Raw genomic sequence first — 23,218 nt, 5'->3', positions numbered from 1 at the left:
TCGTTCCCCATTCTTAACTAATTTGTATAGTTTCCAGAAAGTTTTATAATCCCATGGTTGTTTATTCTGAGTAATTTTGTTCAATTAAAAAGTGTTTTAAGCAATTTACAATTTGAATCTACATTGTAAAACAAGTGAGGCACCCACCTGGCATGCTCAGGTCTACCAACTCTACTCTCCTAAGTAACTCCTTAATCCCTCTTAGTTTGCTTTACAAAAAATTTGTGCTGTAATACCATTTTCTCTTACACTACTTTTCCATGCCATTATAAATCTAATTTCCTTATGATCACTGCTCCCTAACTCGCTCCCTATTTCACTGTTATTCACGAATGTCTCCTTGTTGGCCAGAGTCAAATATATTATTTCAAGTGTTTCCATATGTTGATTAAGAAAGTCATCTGCCACTTGTAAGAGTGCTTCTGCATTTTCTGTTGTATTGGTCCAGTTTACTCTCTTAAAACTGTGCCATCTATAATGCAATATTATTAGATCTGGATACCATAGGTACTTTTGCTTTTATATTCCTTCCTTTCACTCTCTTGCCATTTATAACTAATTTTTGGTTAATTCTACCCAAATGATTTGTGTGTGTGGCTCTGTTTGGATTCCCTGTTTGACAGTACAGTACTTTATGTACTAAATTTTCCAGATACTGTATATAGAGCCACTCCTTGTCTACTTTATCTGAGAGAAAAAGTTTGTATACTGTATCTTAACTGAGTTTTCAGCTAATAGATCCCTCTTATCTACATTCATCCATATTTTAGTTATTACAATATCTATATTTTCAATGCCTACAATGGGACTAATTAATAATTTTGTATAATACTCATATTATTAGCATAATATTCAATGTTTTTAAATTACAGTATTAGTATAATATACATTAAGGCCATTCTTACATTTAAGCTTGTGTTCCTTTCTGCTACTATCAGAGAATTCTTAAATCTTGCACAATATTATTATTTTTGCCAAATATTTTTCACCAATTTCTCAGGTTTCACATACGATGCTTCTCACATATGCATTAAGACAAGATAACATATAGATGATAATAAAATATCAGAAGAACTTGCCTTCCACTTCCCTCCACCTCACTTAGAGTATTATTTACAGCCGATATGTTCCATGGATTCATCAAATCACACAAAAACCTGGCTCGTGCCTTATGAACCTCCTCAATGTTCAATCCAAAGCGGTCACAAAACTCCTCAGCTGCCTTGAATTTGCGTTTCATCAAGAGTTTTGCCAGCCTGCAAATTTAAACAAAAATATTAGAGTTATTATCACCTGCTAATCAACACAGTATGACAGTCATGTACAGTACTCAATAAATTATTGAGCTCTATGATCTACAGCACACTTACAAGCATCCTGATTTCATCTGTGGAATATTTTCCACCGTTTTGTAAAATTAAATAAACAAAAGAAATTATCCATAGGTCACTGATATAAGAAACTAGGATATTGCATCAGCCTTTGAGAACATTCCAGAAGGAAACCTTGCTATATCTTGCATGAGCAAAGTTCATCTAACTTTAGTTTAAGACCAAACATACATGATCTCAATTTAAAACATGGCTAATAAACATTATTAACTTAATATTGAACTGCAGATTATAATTAACTAAAACTATTAAGTATCAAAATTTCAGCCCTTTATCGAAGCAAAAGTACATTGATATTGAAACTCCCTCAGGAGAAAGGGTTGGCTAGCTGGCCTGCAAAGTCAATACCGTTTCTATGATACAGCAAGATAAATGGTATTTTCCCCCTACATTGACTAATCTATTCTATTTTTGTGCTTTCTATATATCTGACTTCAAGGAATGCTATCTATTTTTTTATATAAATGTTAAGCATTACACTGTATTACATGCTTAGAAAAAAGTATTTGGGGGCCAGTCCCACTCTTGGCAGCAGTTCGGAAATCTGAACTGGGAACATCACATTTCTTTGATTCAAATACCTTGATAAAGATATCTTTCAAGGGAGTGCTTGCATATTTTTGTGGGATATTAGTAGCCTGGATATCATCACCTGCCACACTTAACCATATTTTAACTAATTCTCAATGCAGTTTTTAATTTGTATGTTGTGAATTAGTGGCAAATTTGAATAGATTATAATTATCAATACCAGAACCATTAATATTGCTCATCATTTGGAACTGGCACTCTCAACTGGGTGTGGACTCTGTGGTAGGTGCCATAATATCCTAATATTTACATATAACACATGGCTGTATATCACATGCAATAGGTTTATATAGGTATATATACAGTACATATAATAAGCATAATATTTTCCCAAGACAAAATAGCACGCACCTTGCCTCAGGAACACCATCTACAATGCTTTTGAGTTTGAGGCTGCTTGTGAGAAGGCTGGCAGCATCCACATCAGGTTCTAGGAACATTATTGACTCTGCTCCTTCGCCAATGAACACGAGCTGAGTGCACTTGTTTACACCCAGTTCATACACTGTTAAAAATTCTGAAAAACACAAAACAATTACATACCAAATCATAAATACATCTAAAAGTTCTCGATACTTAAACTAACATTTTAAATTGTAGAAACATCTGAAGTTCATGATCATGGTTGATGGCATTGTAAAGGAAACCATGAGAATAAGGAACAGTACAGTATTTTAATTTTAGGAGGAGATAACACAGTCTGGCCTCTCCAACCAAACCCTATTGCTTACCTCAGTATGCACTCACCCCAAAAGTGATGCATCTGAAGCTACCACAATCAATTCAGAATTATGACACAAATATGTGCAATGAAACAAGTAAAAAGATCTTTGTATTATAGGTTAAATAATTACAGGATGAAAGACTGAACTGCTTATGAGGCTAAAATGGACTATAATGATCAATTTAATGTCTTGATTTTTGTTTACAACACATACACAAATAAACAAAACTAACATACCATTCAGGATAACATACCATTCTGAGGGTAACATACCATTCAGTCTGACCTTTGAGTTTGCAAGGAAAAAAAAAAATTAAATTCTAAGTTTTCTAATCTCAGTTGGAAAAGTTATAATGTAGTATTGGTAATAACATGTAAATGAAGATGAAAATTTAAATTGCAACCATAAAAAACTGGACTAAAAATTAACATGTTATATATTTGAAAGTTTGATATTTGAAAAGGGAGAGTTTGGAAGGTATTGCTATGATCAGCAAAATAAGGATTAATGAATTTAACAAATCCAGTCACCAAAAATGAATTTAACATAGTGACACTCACTACTAAGAACATTAAGTTAAGAAGTTGCCCTTCTCTTCCTTATTTCTATGGTCTACCTAAGACTCATAAACTTGGTGTTCCTCTTCGTCCTATCATTTCTTCAAGGGGCTCTGTCGGACATCCTCTTGCCTCCTGGCTCGCTAAAACTCTGACGCCTTACCTTGGCACTTTTTCTCCTGCCCACCTTCGTCACTCTTAGGACTTCATAGAAAGACTGCGCCTGCAGCCCTCCTGTAAGATGCTTAGTCCTGATGTCGATACTGTTCACTAATGTTCCCCTCAATGACGTTCTCTCTTTCCTTAGACAGAAGGCGACTGAGGGCCTTCTTCCTCTACCGCTTCCCACTGACGTTTTCCTTGAACTCATTAGACTGTGTTGACTAACTCTCTCTCTTTCAACGGTAAATATTACACTCAAACTTTCGGTGTCGCTATGGGTGCCTCTCTCTCCTGTTCTTGCCAATTTCTACATGGAATATTTTGAAACTGTTCTTCCTTCTATCGATACTCGTCCCTCTCTCTGGCTTCGCTATGTTGTTGACTTTTTGCTTTATGGCCTCATGACCTTAGTGTTTTCTAGCCTTTCCTCTCCTCTCTTAACAATCTGGCTCCTTCCATCCATTTCAAAGTTGAATGGGAATCTAATTCCCTCCTTCCTTTTCTTGACGTTCACAGCTCTGTGTCCAGGTTCTCTTTCTCTGTCTACTGCAAACCCATGCATAGTGGCATGTACATTCATTTCTTTTCCTACCATCCTCCTCCTGTTAAGAAAAGTGTCCTCGTCTCTCTCCCCTTTCGTGCTCTACGCATCAGCGACCCTCAGTTTCTTGATTCTGAAATTGCCTTTATCTACAAATCATTTTCTCACCTCAATTACCCTTTGCATTTTATCAACTATGCCTACTCTCAAGCTAAACAAAATTTCTTTCATCCTAAACCTGCTTCCAACACTAGTAGCACTGTGCTCTCCCTTCCCATCACATCTGAACTCAAAACTTTCACTAATACCTTTCGTCCTCTTGACAAAGCTCACCTTTCAACAAACTAACACACTTCGTAGCAATCTAGTCCACACTGCTCCTCCTGCTTCTAATGCCGCTGGTGTCTACTCTATTTCCTGTTCGTCTTGTCCTCTCCAATACTTTGGTGAAACTGGCCGTACACTTAATGACAGACTTAAAGAACACTAAAGAAGTGTTAAGTCTGCAGACAAACAATGCTCTCTTCTGTCATGTTAGGGATTCTAATCATCCTATTGATTGGTCTTCCTCCAAAATAATCTTTCCTGCCTCTACTCTACACAGACGCCGTCTTGTTGAATCGACTCTCATACACAACATACCCAACATGAACTCGAGTCCTGGCTTTGTTGCTGTTGACTCTTCCCTTTCACAGTATATACTCAAATGCTGCAAACTTTCTAACAGATGTGACCTAACATAAGCTTACCCTTCCATTTATCTTTTTCTTTCTCTTTCTTTTTCTTTCCCTTGTTTTCTCTTATGATACCTTTCTTATTCCTATTACTATCCCCTTTATTCATATTACTATCCCCTTTATTCATATTACTATCCCCTTTATTCATATTACTATCCCCTTTATTCATATTACTATCCCCTTTATTCCTATTTTCCTTTATTCATATTACTATCCCCTTTATTCCTATCTCCTGCTTTTTCTTCCTCTAAGATTTCCTTTTCCTCGCCTCTCTCTTGCCTATTTATTGCCTTCGTCTCCTTCCCTCCTCTTAATCGACTTGAGAATGGTCCAGGATGGACCGAAACGTCGTCGTCCCTTCACTTTCTAGTGTGTGGTCTGGTCAGCATATTTCAGCCACGTTATTGTGACTCCTCGTCTGCATTAAGTTAAGAGCCTCATGACCTTTCTGTTGCGATGCAACAAAGTTCATTAGGGAAGTTCATAAATGAACTAAGTGGGAGTTCTCAGACACAGAAGCTTCTGCTATAAACCATAAAGTTTAGTAACTTAAGTAATGCTTGATATTTTAATATTCACCTGGAAATGATACAATACGTAGAAGACATCCATCAGAATTAGGATTTTTGAGGAGGAGGAGAAACTGGGTGTTCTGCTCATCTCCCTGGAGGTAGGCAATGTCCAGAACTGGAATGACATCACTGTCAGCTTCCCACACAGTTACCCCAGTTACACCACACAACACTGCTAGTTTGCCAGCCATGTCCAGTGTTACAACATATCTGAAAGCAATTTAAAAAATGAACATGAAAAACAATTTTGCAAGTTTAGGTTAAGTTGCAACTAAATTAATCCAACATGAGCAAGCCTTTCTTGACTGAAGGGAAAGTGCATTGGTAAATGCACACCACAAAATAATTTAGGAAATCTTCAAATATACCAGAATTACATGCAAATATGGACGATATATTAGATAATCAACTGGCATAAACATTTCAAAATTTTAGATTTTACGCCTGTGTGCACGTATCACGTGAAAATTGCATGACAAATATTTTGACGATCTTAAAATTTTACATCTTTTATTTGTCGGGACTAGGGAGCCTGTCGGCCGAGCGGACAGCACGCTGGACTTTTGATCCTGTGGTACCGGGGTCGATCCCAGGCACCGGCGAGAAATAATGGGTAGTGTTTCTTTCACCCTATGCCCCTGTTACCTAGCAGTAAAATAGGTACCTGGGTGTTAGTAAGCTGTCACGGGCTGCTTCCTGGGGGTGGAGGCCTGGTCGAGGACTGGGCCGCGGGGACACTAAAAAGCCCCGAAATCATCAAGATAACCTCAAGATAACCTCCCCCTCAAAATACGGGGTGTGAGAAAATGGAAATTAAATAGATAAAAACATATTAGGAGTGATGGTGCTGACAGTTTATATTGTCAGTAGGTGAAGTAATTATCTTAAGAGTATCATTTTCAACTGGTAAACCAAAAGCACTAACATGCTTTAGAATGAGTTGAGTAGGTGAAATATCAATGAAACAGGTGGACAGAAAAGGGGGAAGTTAGAAAAGCTATACAGCGAAGTAGTTTCCGTCAGTAGTTTCACAGTGTTATCCGATAAAGAGTACTGGGAAGACGGTACACCATGAGCGTAGCTCTCATCCTGTAACTACACTTTGGTTATCTTGAGATGATTTCGGGGCTTTTTAGTGTCCCCGCGGCCCGGTCCTCGACCAGGCCTCCACCCCCAGGAAGCAGCCCGAGACAGCTGACTAACACCCAGGTACCTATTTTACTGCTAGGTAACAGGGGCATACGGTGAAAGAAACTCTGCCCATTGTTTCTCGCCGGCGCCTGGGATCGAACCCAGGACCACAGGATCACAAGTCCAGCGTGCTGTCTGCTCGGCCGACCGACCGGTAGGTAATTACACTTAGATAATTACAGGTTAAAGAGAAAATGCGATAATACCCCATATGATATATCATGACATATCAGTCATAAACTGTATACTGTATATATTTAATATCAGTCATAAACTGTATACTGTATATATTTAATTATACAATTTAAAAATTCCATCCTGCAAAGTTAACCAGGTTCCAGGAATACCATTTACACATATCAGATCAGTATAATAATAGCCACATTTACACAATTCAACGTCCTGCATGATATGTCAAAACAAAGCGAGCATTACAGGCAAAATTAAACACAAAGAAGCTTTATTTACTGACCTACTGTCACACACTGGGATAACACGCAGGCAACCAGGCTTGTGGACGAGCTGCCAGGTGCATGACTGAGAGGGGAGGGGGAGGCTCGAAGGGTTCCACTGCACAGTACCGACCGTATCTCCACACCAAATCCAAGGATTATTACTGCTGTATCCTGCAGTCAACACCTGAGAAAAAAATATATAATTAGCAATTTAATGATTTTACCGAGATGCTAAGGACATTTTTCCATCATATATTATTCAGCAACATTACAGAAGTGTCTACTTGGGAAGGGGTAATCTCATTCTACTTATGGTTGCAGTAACCCTAACCTCTGACCTTAGGAACTTAAACTGTGCATGAACCATTTCCCCCCCCCCCCCAAGTATTCATCGCTTGTTTAGTAGTTATGAGTTCTGTTATACAATAGTGTTTGGTACTTTTCTTAAAACATTGTTTGAAGGAGTTTGGGTGTTCTGTGGCTCCTTTCATTGCATTGAGCAGTATGCCTCAGTTTGAGTTGATCTCCAATATCCACAAGCTCCCCACCTCGTAGAGGCAGGGGGGGCTAAGTGTTGTTTTCAATGGCCCTTGATCCTGGTAGGAAGTCTTGCCAGTCCTGTAACGGCTGGAGTTTAAAATACAAGAGCTACCAAGGCCAGCCCAAAAGGTGTTTATTACACTTGACCCTCCAGTGTTCAATTCCCCTGCACAGTACTACTCTCCTATGCCTTTTGGCAAATTCTCCACTAACTGCATTAGCTTTCTGCCAAATATATTTAATTATTTTGTCAACTTTCTCATCAACACCTGAAGCTTTGCCACAATTGAGCTTCATCACTGAGGTACTCACCTCTTCCATAAATGTATCAGCTGATGTGTGTATCTTACACACACACCTCACACCAGCAAATATAAATCATGTTAACATTACCACCTCACATAACTCCCACCCATTTCACTGTAAAAGTATTCTCGCTGCCCACTTCACATCTCGTCTTTACAGTCCAACATTACCCCAGGCCTTCTATAACAGTTTCATATAAACCCTTTTTCCAAAACAGCTTCTCTTTTTCTAAGCAAGTTGCTTCCATATTACTGGTTATGTTTTTCACCTGAACTAACCTTTTCACCCACCTTTTACTATTTTCAAAATCCTGCTTTCTTATGAATGGTGAGAACTACCTTTCCTATGACCAATGTTCAGATGAAAGATAATATTCTCTGCTAACTGCACATATGATGGCAGATAAATTATAATTATTAATGCAGTACAGTACCTCCACATCACCAAGATTCATACTATCTACTGATATCATCATTTGAGCTTCAAGAGATCTCAGATTGTCTTGATCACCTAGGCGAAGGCCATCAGATAAAGCTTCAGAGTCAAAGTTTTCCATCCTGCAAAGACAATAAATCAGATACACACAGAAAATTATCAACATGAATGAAAAAAATTCATCTATAAATTGCTTTGTTTTAATTAAGGATTAGTACACAGTAAACAAGATGGACACAAGCACATGTTTTATTTTCATAAGAATTCACTTTCCCAATATTTACTAATCCTTGCACTGGCCAAGTTTCCCTCAAGCCTAACAATAATGCTAAGGGCCACATCAAAGGGGTTGCGAGAGAAGCCTATGCTAAGCTAGCAACTTTCGAAATCAAGTTTAACCCTTGCACTGCGCAAAGCGCCTTTAGGCGCTCTGAGAGTTATGCTATTTTTTTTAATTAGGCTATATTTTAATGTTTTTTAAAGTTTTCATTACTCTCCATTTTTAAATGAAAATAGTTGAGTTTGGAAACATTTTGACATTAAATTTACCTGAATATTTATAAAAACAACGAGAATATGTCCTTGACAATTGACCCAAGAAGTTTTTGCCGAAACCAGGTGCGCAGTGCAGGGGTTAAATACAGTACAGTACTGTATATGGCTGGAGAAATCCTAAAAAAAAATTTTCACTCGATTTGTGACACCAAAATTAGATAAGCAGCAGTTATATTGTGCAGATACCTCAAGAAACACATCAATAAAACTGAAAAAACTAAAGTACTTGTATGGCGAAAAGCTGGAGGCTTCAAGACCACCAGCAATTTCAAAGCATCACATGACAAATATTAGATGGGAGACAACACCATGGCATAGCTTTCATCCTGTAACTAAACTTGGGTAATTACAATGCACACACACACTCAGCCACATGTAACCAGCATTGGAAAAATTGACAAGATAACAAAAAATGGAAAAATGCTTGGAGAACCAGACAATGTTAGGTCTCAGTTATAGATGTCCATTTGAGCAAGTTGATAATATAACGGGGTGCAAATTAAGAATTAATTGCTAAGGAAAACCGAGCTTTAAGGAAAGTAATCAAGTTAAACTTAACCTAGAACATTATATGTTAATGCTGACAGACTGATGGTCCTGCTTGATGGACTTTCGAATCTTGACACTATTAGTCAAGGGACCTGCACTAGTCGAGGGACCTGCACTAGTCGAGGGACCTGCATCTCTACCAAGGACTTTAAAGTACATAATTGAAATGTCAACTAAAATAAAACATTCCTCCATGTACAACCCAAATACACCATCACTGATTTCCAAAGCTGTAACCAGGAATTATAATATTCAAATACAGCAAACATTACTTTATAACATTTGAAGACATGATCAATGCACCTGCAATATTTGAACATTCAGAGTAATGTATACAAGAACTGTAATGGAACATTATAAATCATGTTTCATGAACCTGCAACATGTAAGTTTAAACATCTTCAGGATAAGCTAAGCTTGGCACATACTTCAAAATTGGTTTATAAATTGAACACTTTTATATTGAGACATTACCTAACAACATGGCCACGGGAGGTAACTAAGGAGACAGAAACCAGCCCGTCTTCTGACTGCCTGCAGCCTCCACCAACGAAGAGTTTGGTATTGGTCACAGTTAAAGAAAGAAGCCTGTAAGTATGAAATAATTAAGTATTAGTAGTTTAGGGTGTATAAATATATATAAAGTCAATCATCAAATCTGCAATGAAAAAATCAGATCATATAATATTCCCATCACCAGAAAAAAAAGAGGGTTAAACATAATGATACAGAAATTTAAAAATACAAAAACACATTATAATGGAAAAAAAGTTATATAGAAAGATCTAACCATCATAATTGTCATTCTTTTGAGCACTTACTTTGTAATTACAACTGTCTGTGACTTCACATGAACACAATGAATGCCACCAGCTCTGTCTCCCAGGAAGAGAAACTCCCCCTGAGGGATCCAGAGCACCAAGTCTATTGGTGCCTCTAGAACCAGCTGCATGATAAGAGAAGAGCATCCTTCACCAAACACAAAAATGGTGCAGTCGATCGCTACAGCAACATAACCCCAAGCTGTACTGGCACACAGCTGAGGTAAACCATCTACCTGCAATTAGTTTCAACCATTGTTATATGAAATACAGTAATAAGCAAAAATAATTTACATTTGTAATATACAGTACAGCAGTAAATATAACATTATCTTCATTAACAATAGTAATTTCTATATTAAAAACTGGAACTGAACAATAACAACTTTACCGGACAATCTGGCTGAAGGTAAGCTAACTTCACCACTTCATAGAGAGATGTAAGAGAGCCCAGATCACCAGCCTGACGAGTCTCCTCGTCACACTCGGCATCGAGCACCTCCCACTTCACCATCTGATGGCAAGAACAACCTTAGTTTTGTCAACACACTAAAGAATAGCTGAAGAAATAACAGCTAAATGAGATCACATAAGAGTAAAGATGTAGGATTAAGTCAATTTAAATTATTACATTTTGCTTCATAGCCCCTAAGAAACACTTTTTTTTTATTATCAAATTACAGACTCAAGACTTGCAAAATTTGTTGTTGCTAATGCTATGGTTCATGTCAATTTTAATCTTTATATTGTTTATTTGAAGGTTAATTGCCTTAGATGATTTGTTTCCAAATAAAAGGTAGAAGGTTTTTAATGTTTAGTGTTAACTTGTCAGTCAACATTTATATGAAGACTGTCTGCAATTCATTAATTACTGTATCAGTTAGGGTACATGAGTTAGGACTGTTGAAGATGAAGGTACTGTGGTACAGTAATATATAATATAAGCAAATAAAATTGGTTAAAAAAGTTAGGAAGCATTTGGCAAGTCTGACATACTGTGCAGTATATGGGAGTAAGAACAGAGGTTCACAAGTATCCTGCCATAGAGTACTCCTGTAGTCAATAGGACATTGGAAGAGGTTATGCCAGTGATGACTACATAATTATGTCTGGTGTTCAAATATGACAATGTAAATGACAGTGTCTCAGAATTCTGTAGTGCCGAAGTTGAAGGTTATTATGATACATGGTATCAAAAGGTTTTCTCAGGTCAATCAAAAACCCAATTGGGAAATAACTTGTCAAGTTGCAAGTTGATTAAGTCAAGTAAACTGATTATGGCCTCACTGTCACTATTCTGACCTTTCTTGGTTCTGAAGGTAAAAAGTCTCAAGTTACACCCTTAGACAATAGCTTACATCACATCACAAGGTGAATCCCGTTTACCTCAAATTATTTTGTTGAAGACATTACTGATAAATCCTTTTAGGAATCAAATTTTTTGCATTTCTCTGTTATCTAATAAACTCAAATTTGCCACTGAACATAAAAAAAATACCTAATTAGGAGAATTTTGGAGAATGTGGCACAATGTGACCAAAAATATTAATTCAGATTTTAAGTGCTTTTTCCTTTGATCAATAATTATTTTTGTTTTTCTGAGAATCCTACAAGAAAACTAAACATAAAATTAAGGTGCAACTTTTTATCCAAACTCCACAAGCCAATATCAATATTGGAATTTACAGTACAGTATTTTATTTGAAAGACTGAATATCCCAAGGTAGTATATACAGTACTGTATGGAATTTTTTGAAAAATATGTTGTCTTTTTATTTGTTAAATATTTTTAACTCATTTTCTAAGTAGAAACAAAATTTAAGATCCACACTGCCTGGGCTGAGGGGTACCCACCTCTTCAAGGGTTCACAAAGTGTGAACTTCACTATGGTATCAACGTCAGCTTTTCATTGATTGTATTAAAGAGATACTCAATGGGATACCAGCCCCATGCACCCCAGGACACGCCCAGCCCCCGTGCACCCCAGGACACGCCCAGCCCCGTGCACCCCAGGACACGCCCAGCCCCCGTGCACCCCAGGACACGCCCAGCCCCGTGCACCCCAGGACACGCCCAGCCCCCGTGCACCCCAGGACACGCCCAGTCCCGTGCACCCCAGGACACGCCCAGCCCCGTGCACCCCAGGACACGCCCAGCCCCGTACACCCCAGGACACACCCAGCACTTTAAACAATCGTGTATAAATATTGGCTGTGTGACTGAATAAAGACTTGCGACTACACAGGCACCATATTGTATAATACACCACCTTGTGTGTTGTATAACACACTTGAGCTGGTGCACACGCCGTCAGCCACCACCACCAGTGTCAGCGTGTCAGTGTTGTTGTGAATTAAGGGGCGACGACGATGGTGGGAGAGTGTCAGTGTGTCAGCAACCTTCCCGCCAATATCAAATGAGTCAGGGATGGTTACCAATGGTTTATTTATACACATTTATACGGGATCACTTTACAGTAATTTTTCAAGAGTAAAAACTTAAGTTTTTAATATATATTAACATTAGAACATAAGAACAAAGGTAACTGCAGAAGGCCTATTTGCCCATACGAGGCAGCTCCTATTTATAACCACCCAATTCCACTCATATACATGTCCAACCCACGCTTGAAACGATAAAGGGACCCCACCTCCACCACGTTACGCGGTAATTGGTTCCACAAATCAACAACCCTGTTACCAAACCAGTATTTACCCAAGTTTTTCCTAAATCTAAACTTATCCAATTTATACCCATTGTTTCGTCTTCTGTCTTGTGTTGATACTTTCAATACCCTATTAATATCCCCCTTGTTATGTCCGACTTAATATGTTATGTTATTCATCGACTTGTAAACCTCTATCATGTCACCCTCTTGTATCATGTCAATTTAAACTCTTCGCCTTTCCAGTGAATGCAATTTAAGCTTTGTTAATCTTTCTTCATATGAAAGATTTCTAATTTGGGGAATTAACTTAGTCATCCTACGCTGGACACGTTCAAGTGAATTTATATCCATTCTATAGTACGGCGACCAAAACTGAACTGCATAATCTAAATGGGGCCTAACCAGAGCAAGATATAACTGAAGAACAACACCAGGTGTCTTGATAATTCCCAGTGTCCTATTTGCCTTATTTCGAACATTCATGCATTGATTCTTTGGTCTCTTACTAATCATAACAAGTTTTAAATATATAGAATACACATGAGAGGATGTGCAGTAGAATAAGAGAGGATATGCATACACAACATCTAGTTGTGTTTGCAGGGGCTGAGCTCTGGCTCATTGGTCCCGCCTCTCAACTGTTAATCGACTGGGCCCTTGGTGGCCCAGTGGCCCTTGGTGGCCCAGTGGCCCTTGGTGGCCCTTGGTGGGGGTAAGGTAGGTGGTCCAGTGGCCCTTGTACTCGCCTAATTGTGCTTGTGAGGGATGAGCTTTGGCTCTTTGGTCCCGCCTCTCAACTGTCAATCAACTGGTGTACAGATTCCTGAGCCTACTCATGCTCTATCGTATCTACATATGAAACTGTGTATGGAGTCAGCCTCCACCACATCACTTCCTACTGCATTCCATTTATTAACTACTCTGACACTGAAAAAATTCTTTCTAACGTCTCTGTGGCTCATCTGGGTACTAAGTTTCCACCTGTATCCCCTTGTTCGTGTCCAACCCGTGCTGAAGAGTTTGTCTTTGTCCACCCTGTCAATTCCCCTGAGAATTTTGTAGGTGGTTATCATGTCTCCCCTTACTCTTCTGTTTTCCAGGGACGTGAGGTTCAGCTCCTTTAGCCTTTCCTCGTAGCTCATTCCTCTCAGTTCCGGGACGAGCCTGGTGGCATACCGCTGGATCTTCTCTCTGGTGGCATACCGCTGGATCTTGTGGGCGACAAGGCTAACAATACTGCAAACCAGGCATGACAGGACGGATCTTATAGAATTTTTTAAAATACTGAACAAATTAGAGGATGTTGATCCGGATATTTTCTTCAGAAGGTCAGATGAAACACAAATAAGGAATAACGGTTTCAAGCTCAACAAGCCACAATGTAGGACTGAGAGCAGGGGATGCTTTTTCACCCACAGGGTTATTAACCCATGGAACTGCCTACCCGCCGAAGCCATAAATGTCACAACTCTGTAAACCTTTAAAGTACAACTGGAAAAGATCATCAAGGCAAATGGGAGGACCTTCTACAAGGTGCCGGCTTCCTGCCCTCGTCGAGGACACTAGTGTTAGTAGCTGATTGATTGATGATTGATGAAGATTAAGCCACCCGAAAGGTGGCACGGGCATGAATAGCCCGTAAGTGGTGGCCCTTTGGAGCCATTACCTGTATCAAGAGCTGATACTGGAGATCTGTGGAGGTGCAACTGCATCCTGCGTGACGGGAGATGTCTCCCGTGTGTTAGTGGCTCTCAGGTAAACCAAGATAAACTCAGGTAAACATATTTCTGGATTTAGGTAAGGGTAATTACATAAACCATCTATGTATACAATACAACACACCTAATGTACACTTGGCATAATATTTGTAATAATTTATGTGAACACATGTATTATATCCTATTATTAGCTTAAATGCAGACGCAGCTAAATCCGGATTTATAAATGTGGAATGTATCCTATTGACTGTACACACAAACGCCCAAATAAATTGAAGCAACGAGAGTTGATTTGCGGATATAACTCCTTAAATACCGGCTTTGCAAACGTTGTATATAATAACTTAGCAAGTAAACAATGGGTCGATATATGTAGATGTCGCGTAAGTTATACTAGAAGAAGAGAGTGTTGGTGTGAGGAGAGAAGAAGGTTGTGTCCATGTGTGGGTGGCGATGCGTGCGTCCGTGCGCAGTGCGGCTGGCGTGCAGCATCAGCTGATACTCCTGTAGGCTGCGGGGGACACCACGCCACGGCTAACCTATGACAGCTGCTCCTGAGGTACACTCGTGCTCTCGTTATGTTGCTTGCGTGTGTGTGTGTGTCCTGGAGGTGTGTGTGAGGGGCGGGGGTTGTGGGTGGAAGTGGGCGGCAGAGCAGGGTGGGTGAAGGGGCCGGCGCCCACAGCTGCCGCAGTCCCCCGCAAGTGTAGCTCTTGAAGCCGTACAAGTGTGAAGTGTTGGCGAGGCGTGAGGGTCTGTGAGGCGTGTGTGGCTCTGAGGCGTGTGTTGTCTGTGAGGCGTGTATGGCTCTGTGAGGTGTGTGTGGGTCTGTGAGGCGTGTGTGACTGTGAGGCGTGTGTGGGTCTGTGAGGCGTGTGTGGCTCTATGAGGCGTGTGTGGGTCTGTGAGGCGTGTGAGGGTCTGTGAGGCGTGTGTGGCTCTGTGAGGCGTGTGAGGGTCTGTGAGGCGTGTGTGGGTCTGTGAGGAGTGTGTGGCTCTATGAGGCGGGTGTGGGTCTGTGAGGCGTGTGAGGGTCTGTGAGGCGTGTGTGGGTCTGTAAGGCGTGTGTGGGTCTGTGAGGCGTGTGTGTGTCTGTGAGGCGTGTGAGGGTCTGTGAGGTGTGTGTGGGTCTGTGAGGCGTGTGTGTGTCTGTGAGGCGTGTGTGGCTCTATGAGGCGTGTGTGGGTCTGTGAGGCGTGTGAGGGTCTGTGAGGCGTGTGTGGCTCTGTGAGGCGTGTGTGGGTCTGTGAGGCGTGTGAGGGTCTGTGAGGCGTGTGTGGGTCTGTGAGGCGTGTGTGTGTCTGAGGCGTGTGAGGGTCTGTGAGGCGTGTGTGGGTCTGTGAGGCGTGTGAGGGTCTGAAGCGTGTGTGGGTCTGTGAGGAGTGTGAGGGTCTGTGAGGTGTGTGTGGGTCTGTGAGGCGTGTGTGGGTCTGTGAGGCATGTGAGGCGTGTGTGGGTCTGTGAGGCGTGTGTGTCTGTCTGTGTGGCGTGTGTGTCTGTCTGTGAGGCGTGTGTGTGGGTCTGTGAGGCGTGTGTGTGGGTCTGTGAGGCGTGTGTGGGGTCTGTGAGGCGTGTGTGTGTCTGTGAGGCATGTGTGGATCTGTGGGTCTGTGAGGCGTGTGTGGGTCTGTGAGGCGTGTGTGGGTCTGTGAGGCGAGTGTTGGTCTGTAAGGTGTGTGTGTGTCTGTGAGGCGTGTGTGCGTCTGAGGCGTGTGCGGGTCTATGGGGTGTGTGAGGCGTGTGTGGGTCTGTGAGGTGTCTGTGTGTCTGTGAGGCATTTGTGGGTCTGTGAGGCGTGTGGGTCTGTGAGGCGTGTGTGGGTCTGTGAGGCGTGTGTGGGTCTGTGCGGCGTGTGTGGGTCTGTGAGGCGTGTGTGGGTCTGTACGGCGTGTGTGGGTCTGTGAGGCGTGTGTGGGTCTGTGAGGCGTGTGAGGGTCTGTGAGGCGTGTGAGGGTCTGTGAGGCGTGTGTGGGTCTGTGGGGCGTGTGTGGGTCTGTGAGGCGTGTGGGTCTGTGAGGCGTGTGTGGGTCTGTGAGGCGTGTGTGGGTCTGTGAGGCGTGTGGGGGTCTGTGAGGCGTTTGTGGGTCTGTGAGGCGTTTGTGGGTCTGTGAGGCGTGTGTGGGTCTGTGAGGCGTGTGTGGGTCTGTGAGGCGTGTGTGGGGTCTGTGAGGCATGTGGGCTGTGGGTCTGTGAGGCGTGTGGGGCTGTTGGTCTGTGAGGCGTGTGTAGGCGGTGTGTCTGTAAGGCGTGTGGGTCTGTGAGGTTTGTGGGTTTGTGGGTCTGTGAGGCATGTGTGGATGGTGGGTCTGTGAGGCACGTGTGGATGGTGGGTCTGTGAGGCACGTGTGGATGGTGTGTCTGTGAGGCATGGGGATCTGTGAGGTGTGAGGGTCTGTGAGGCGTGGTGGTCTGTGAGGTGTGAGGGTCTGTGAGGCGTGGGGGGTCTGTGAGGTGTGAGTGTCTGTGAGGTGTGAGGTGTGTGTGGGCAGTGTGTCTGTGAGGCATGGGGATCTGTGAGGCATGGGGATCTGTGAGGCATGTTGGCTCTGGGTCTGTGAGGTGTGTGAGGTGTTTGGGCTGTGGGTCTGTGAGGCATGTTGGCTCTGGGTCTGTGAGGGGTGTGGGCTGTGGGTCTGTGAAGTCTGTGGGTCTGTGAGGCATGTGGGCGGTGTGTCTGTGAGCCGTGTTGGGTTGTGAGGCGTGTGGGCGGTGTGCCTGTGAGGCGTGTCGGTCTGTGGGGCTGTGTGTCTGTGAGGCGTGTGGGAGGTGAGTCTGTGAGGCGTGTGGACAGTGTGTCTGTGAGGCATGTGGGTCTGTGAGGCATGTGGATCTGTGAGGTGTATGGGTCTGAGGCGTGTGAGTGGTGGGTCTGCGAGGCATGTGGGCTGTGGGTCTGCGAGGCATGTGGGCTGTGGGTCTGTGAGGCGTGTGGATCTGTGAGGCGTGTGGATCTGTGAGGTGTGTGGGTCTGAGGCATGTGAGTGGTGGGTCTGCGAGGCATGTGGGCTGTGGGTCTGCGAGGCATGTGGGTGGTTGGTCTGTTAAACATGTGGGCTGTGGGTCTGTGAGGCGTGTGGGCAGTGGGTTTGTGAGGCGTGTGGGTGGTGGGTCTGTGAGGTGTGTGGGTGGCGGATCTGCGAGGCGTGTGGGCTGTGGGTCTGCGAGATGTGTGGGCTGTTGGTCTGCGAGGCGTGTGGGCTGTGGGTCCGAGTTGTGTGGGCAGTGGGTCTGTGAATCGTGTGGGCTTTGGGTCAGTAAGGCGCGTGGGTCAGTGAGGCATGTGGGCGGTGGGTCTGTGAGGAATGTGGGTCAGCGAGTCGTGTGCGTGGTAGGTCTGTGAGGCGTATGGGCAGTGGGTCTGTGAGACGTGTTGGCGGTGGTAACGGCCACCTGGCCTACACACATCACTCTACACCCTGGAACACTGCCAGAGATTTAATAATTTATCATTTGCTACCAGAACATAAGTGTAATAATATAATGTATTAATATGAGGTCGTATTGAGCCAGGTGAGTCACAGTACAGGTATGTGGCGTTGACAGTGTTGGCACGACATAGTTACTGGCAGAAGTCTGGGTATGGCACTGGTGCAGTCAGGCATATCTTGTCAGTAAGAACAGATGGAGTGTGTGTTGTGTAGGAATTGCCAGGTCCATGCCAGCTGTAACTTGAGTATGTCATTAGGTATCTTAGAAATTGGGGCACGGTTAAATTGTACTCAGACGTTTTCACGAAGCTCAAATGTAAAAACTGTGTGTGTATTTTAGGTTAGGCTTTGTTACTGTAGTTTAGGGTGAGTTTGGTTAGATTTTCAAATGTTGGTTAACTGTGTTGGAGACAACGTAACTTAGTCCCTTGGAAACTTCTGTGGAGCATTTAGCCGGCATGTGCTTTTCCTTGCAGGAAGTGTATAATATGACTGAATTTCTATTACCCGCTCGTGTGACCCTGCAACTATGAAATTGTGGTGCTAAATTTCCTTGTGTTCAATGTTTTAATCTTTTTAGATTAAATTGAGCCTCATTTAACAAGTATTATTTCTTTAGCTAAAATAATTTGTCGATTGGTTTGCAGCTAATGCTGTATAATCCTTCTCTTCAGTTGTGTACAGCACAACTGTACTGTACTGTACTGTATACCCACATTCTGCCTACAGATGTAACAAGAAAAGGCTACACATTTGCAGGCTAATTATTCTACCTTGTGTATACCCTATGCTGGTTCTGGGGGATCAATGTTCCCTATGGTCTGTTCTCTGACCATACCTACTGGTTGGTGGTCTGGTCAAACAGGCTGCTTGATGAAACTGCTTACAGTCTGACATATGAGACAAAGCCCGATTGAGCAGGTATTCATTGGAGGTGTTTGTCAAGTTCTCTCTTGTTGTAGGATTAGGGGCAGCGACAGCACAGGGCCGTATATAGCCTGTCATTCCTGTGAGCTGGGAAAAATTAAGACCTGAGTCTATACATTGCCAGTCAACGGGGGAAAAACAAAACTTCTGCACATTACGGCAGACAAATGCACTGCATGGCAGGTACTTTGTGACACAGGTGGCCCCCGGGAGGCAAGAGTCAGTATCCACCTCACACAGAGAGCCAACTGGAAGACGATCAATCGACACCCAGTGACCCCAGATAACAATGCGTCAGTCATCCGGTGGATAGACAAAGTTGATAACGAGTGGCTAAAGCACAAATACCCCCCCAATAATCAAACAAAATTCAAACGGGTAAAATGCACCAACATTTTCCAGTGACCTCCAACAGAGCAATGGCCAGCCACCTACCAAACCCTGAGAACACAAGGAGCCCACTGCCAGATTCTAATGCCCCTCCTGAAGAACTAGCCAAAAAACTGGAAAAAGGTAGCAGAGCCATACCTGAGTAAACAAACTTTGCCAACTCAAAATTAAAACAAACCAAAGAATTTTTGTTTTAAATATCCTTAATAGCTTTCCCAAGGCTCCAACTGTTTCTTGTAATGTTGAGTCCACCTACAAAAATCATAACAAATGTGATTAGTGCCATATCAAGTTACCATTCATACCTCTATATTTCCCATGTTTTGGACTGATTTCACTTGAGCGAAAATTTAATTTCAACCAGTCATTATTTTTCATTGTGGAATTATTCATTTGTATGTAAAAATAAGGAAAACACAAAAATATGTGAATATATATAATTTCACTTGAAGGAAGCTCTCTGCAAGGCTGCGTTGACAATTGACTCTTAGGCAACACCCGGTGCTCAACTTTGGTGATGCTTCCTGTTTTATCTTTGGATGTTTCACCGATTGTTTATCACATGTTTTTCTTTATTTACATCCACAGAGCTATTATATCCATATTTGCATCATACATGTAAAGCTGAGACAATAATTGTTTAAATCTTCATATGATAACTGCATTACACTGTGAATTAACAAATGATGATGTCCACTGCCTAAGGGTTAAATTATTCACACCGTTATAAAGCTCAATAAATTATTCATTCAATTATAATGCTTAATAAATTCACCCCATTATAAAGCATAATAATTTCACTGTTATAGGAATTTATAACATTTTAAAATAGTTTTGGGTAATTAATGACCTAACTGAAAACATTTTTGTTTTAATTATTTTAATTATTTAATTAATTGCCTGAAATGCTATGCGTACTAATGCCTTTAGGTATTGTATGTATTAGCTCTATCTATAAATCAATCAGAATGTTTGTAACTCTGCATCAATGTTACCTGGTTGATGGGGTTCTGGGAGTTCTTCTACTTCCCAAGCCCGGCCCGAGGCCAGACTTGACTTGTGAGAGTTTGGTCCACCAGGCTGTTGCTTGGAGTGGCCCTCAGGCCCACATACCCACCACAGCCCGGTTGGTCTGGTACTCCTTGAAGAAAACAATCTAGTTTCCTCTTGAAGATGTCCTCAGTTGTTCCGACAAAATGTATGTACTTTTCATAAATAAAATATTATAATTATTATTATTATTATTATTATTATTATTATTATTATTATTATTATTAAAGTAAACTCCCAGTTGACTCAGTACTTCAGTTAATCAGAAGCGCGAAGTTACTAAGACTTATAACAAGGGAATATTTTGTAGACACCCTATAGCAGTTCAGGACTTGCAAAGGGTGCTTCGTTTATTATGGAAGACACTATTACTTGTGGAAGATGTCAATGGATGGTTAAAGCTTTCTCAGCATGTATGAAAGGTTAGCCATATTTTTAATTAACCCAGAACTGTAATATAATTGATCCACATGTACTGTATAAAATACTGTACTTAAAATTGAGCCTACTGTATATATGATGAACATACATTGATGTCATTGAAGCTAATCTATCTTGTTTAGTACTTACACTAAGGTCAATGAAGCTAATATACTTGAGTTATCAAAGAACATGATACCCTAGTAGAGTACTTGAACATTATCTCTATAGACTCATGGGGTCACCACAACAAAACTTTGAACATAGTGATGGCTTATCTGTATAAACACTCATAGATACATACATTCACAACCTGGAGTTTCTTATCAGTTGTGTACAGTATTTCTTTTTCAGTTCAGTTCCCAGATTCTAATAATATTGGCAATAAATAGTATAAAGAGATACCTGTACTGTTGTTTTGGCATTTTTATTTGCTTAGGCAACATACATTTCCAGGCAGTATTGTAACTGACTTAACACTTCAGAGGTGTATTCACCTAGTTGTCTTTGCGGGGGTTGAGCTTTGCTCTTTCGGCCCACCTCTCAACTGTCAATCAACTGTGATTTAAACTGCATGGCTGAATATAATATGTGAATGTTAGGTATTAGAAGAGAAGAATGCAGTCATCTGTGTGATGGTTAACATTCTGCGATGGCCTGATATATAGTACTGTTCTTCTGTTTCAGAAGATCAGTCAACCAGTTTTGCATGGCCTCAGATAACCTTTCCCACTTCTCTGACCCCACCCCTCCCATGACACCCCCCCTTCCCTGACCCCACCCTTCCCATGACATATGATTTTCCTCTGGAGCTTGGCTCTGGCTAGGAGCACCAATCAATTCAAAACAAAGCTGGAATATACTGAGGCTGGGCCAATGGGTGACAAGGCACTTCCCTGGGGGACTCCGCCTCTCAAAGCTCAACCAATGAATACAGTGTCACTCATTGGCCAGCCAAACTCTTGACTTGGCTCCGCTCCTAGGCCTCCTTGGTGACATAGGCCTGTCCTGAAAGTATGTTTTGCTCCCGTAGAATCATGTACCATTCCAACGCTCCAACGGGAAACCCAAACGGCCATATGGCTCCCAGCTCCCTCACTCAAAACTTGAGAATTACCCTCCCCTAGACCCTCCACTTCCCCAGACCCCCACTCCCCCAGACCCCCACTCCCCCAGACCCCCACTCCCCCAGACCCCCACTCCCCCAGACCCCCACTCCCCCAGACCCCCACTCCCCCAGACCCCCACTCCCCCAGACCCCCACTCCCCCAGACCCCCACTCCCCCAGACCCCCACTCCCCCAGACCCCCACTCCCCCAGACCCCCACTCCCCCAGACCCCCACTCCCCCAGACCCCCACTCCCCCCAGATCCCCACTCCCCCAGATCCCCACTCCCCCAGACCCCCACTCCCCCAGACCCCCACTCCTCCAGATCCCCACTCCCCCAGACCCCCACTCCCCCACTCCCCCAGACCCCCACTCCCCCTGACTCCCACTTCCCCAGACCCCCACTCCCCCTGACTCCCACTCCCCCAGACCCCCACTCCCCCTGACTCCCACTCCCCCAGACCCCCACTCCCCCAGACCCCCCACTCCCCCAGACCCCCCCCACTCCCCCTGACCCCCACTCCCTCTGACCCCCACTCCCCTAGACCCTCCACTCCCCCTGACCCCACACATTTTCACTTGACTAATGTGTAGGTTTAAGTGTTTACTGTATTTGTTCCTTCACAACAATGATTTGTTTATTACTATACAGTAATATGTTTAACCAAGTTTTTTTTTAAACTAATTACAGTAGAGATCTATCAGTTAACCGGAACTTGATAATGATTTCTTTTAGTTAATTGATTGTGTTTACAGACAGGATGTGGGAACTGGAGGACTTCACTGAGATTCGCAGGTGGTATGCGCTGCATCTCCTGTTGTGTGTCACTTTTTTTATATCGGGCGTGATAATCAATGCTGTCCAGTGTCTGTTGTATGTCACACTGAGGCCCTTCAACAAACCTCTCTATTGCAACATCAACTACTACCTCATGTATTCGCTCATGTCCCGTAAGTATTTTTTATTGTTGATTCGTGCAAATAATTTATTATGATCTTACATAGTTTGTAGATGTGGTGAACTCTGTTATTCCTATAGGCAAGATCAAATTTGATTGCCAAAGATTTGTCAAGGAAGGGGAAGGGATTGGAGACAGTGAAGCAGGAAATGTGGCACAGTTTTAGATTGCTTGGCTCCACACCTGTACATGATTTTGTCCAGATTTGAGCCCTGGGCAGAGGGGGTCAGCTAGGCAGCAATCTTTAATTATTCACCCTTGTTCACCCAGAAGCAATTGGGGGCTTCATAATAAATTGATTGGCAGATTGTGTTACACAGAAAACTAATAGGGTAAGATAAGTTGTGGGAAGGGAAAGCTCTAAGCCTGCTAATGATACAATAGTCAGAGACCTCTGAGAGGGGGGAAAGTTAATTAAATG

The 23,218-nt window shown here is 42.5% G+C and overlaps 2 protein-coding genes across 3 annotated transcripts in view; one reads left to right on the top strand and one right to left on the bottom strand.

Moving 5' to 3' along the window:
* Positions 1-12,552, bottom strand: part of rod (rough deal) — a 76,169-nt gene extending 63,617 nt beyond the window's left edge. Inside the window, exons 1-9 of the mRNA XM_045752777.2 lie at positions 12,399-12,552; positions 10,520-10,642; positions 10,129-10,364; positions 9,782-9,895; positions 8,202-8,325; positions 6,940-7,106; positions 5,284-5,486; positions 2,334-2,499; positions 1,080-1,256 (exon numbers count right to left, since the gene is read on the bottom strand). Of these exons, the coding sequence (XP_045608733.2) occupies positions 1,080-1,256; positions 2,334-2,499; positions 5,284-5,486; positions 6,940-7,106; positions 8,202-8,325; positions 9,782-9,895; positions 10,129-10,364; positions 10,520-10,642 (1,310 nt within the window). The 5' untranslated portion in view covers positions 12,399-12,552. The remainder of the gene's footprint in view (positions 1-1,079; positions 1,257-2,333; positions 2,500-5,283; positions 5,487-6,939; positions 7,107-8,201; positions 8,326-9,781; positions 9,896-10,128; positions 10,365-10,519; positions 10,643-12,398) is intronic.
* Positions 12,553-14,755: 2,203 nt separating this feature from the next.
* The window catches only part of LOC123764721 (1-acyl-sn-glycerol-3-phosphate acyltransferase delta), a 29,891-nt gene continuing 21,428 nt past the window's right edge, over positions 14,756-23,218 (top strand). The window contains exons 1-2 of one of the 2 annotated variants that reach the window (XM_045752776.2): positions 14,756-15,074; positions 22,595-22,789. In XM_045752776.2, the coding sequence (XP_045608732.1) occupies positions 22,600-22,789 (190 nt within the window). In that variant the 5' untranslated portion in view covers positions 14,756-15,074; positions 22,595-22,599. Of the gene's footprint in view, positions 15,075-20,418; positions 20,459-22,594; positions 22,790-23,218 lie in introns of those variants that run through there. The other variant, XM_069302494.1, reaches the window with a different exon arrangement.

This window comes from Procambarus clarkii, chromosome 48 (genome assembly GCF_040958095.1).
Source record: "Procambarus clarkii isolate CNS0578487 chromosome 48, FALCON_Pclarkii_2.0, whole genome shotgun sequence".
NCBI classification, from domain to species: domain Eukaryota; kingdom Metazoa; phylum Arthropoda; class Malacostraca; order Decapoda; family Cambaridae; genus Procambarus; species Procambarus clarkii.
The sequence above is the reverse complement of the archived record's forward strand: the minus strand, read 5'-3'. Positions and strand labels throughout refer to the sequence as shown.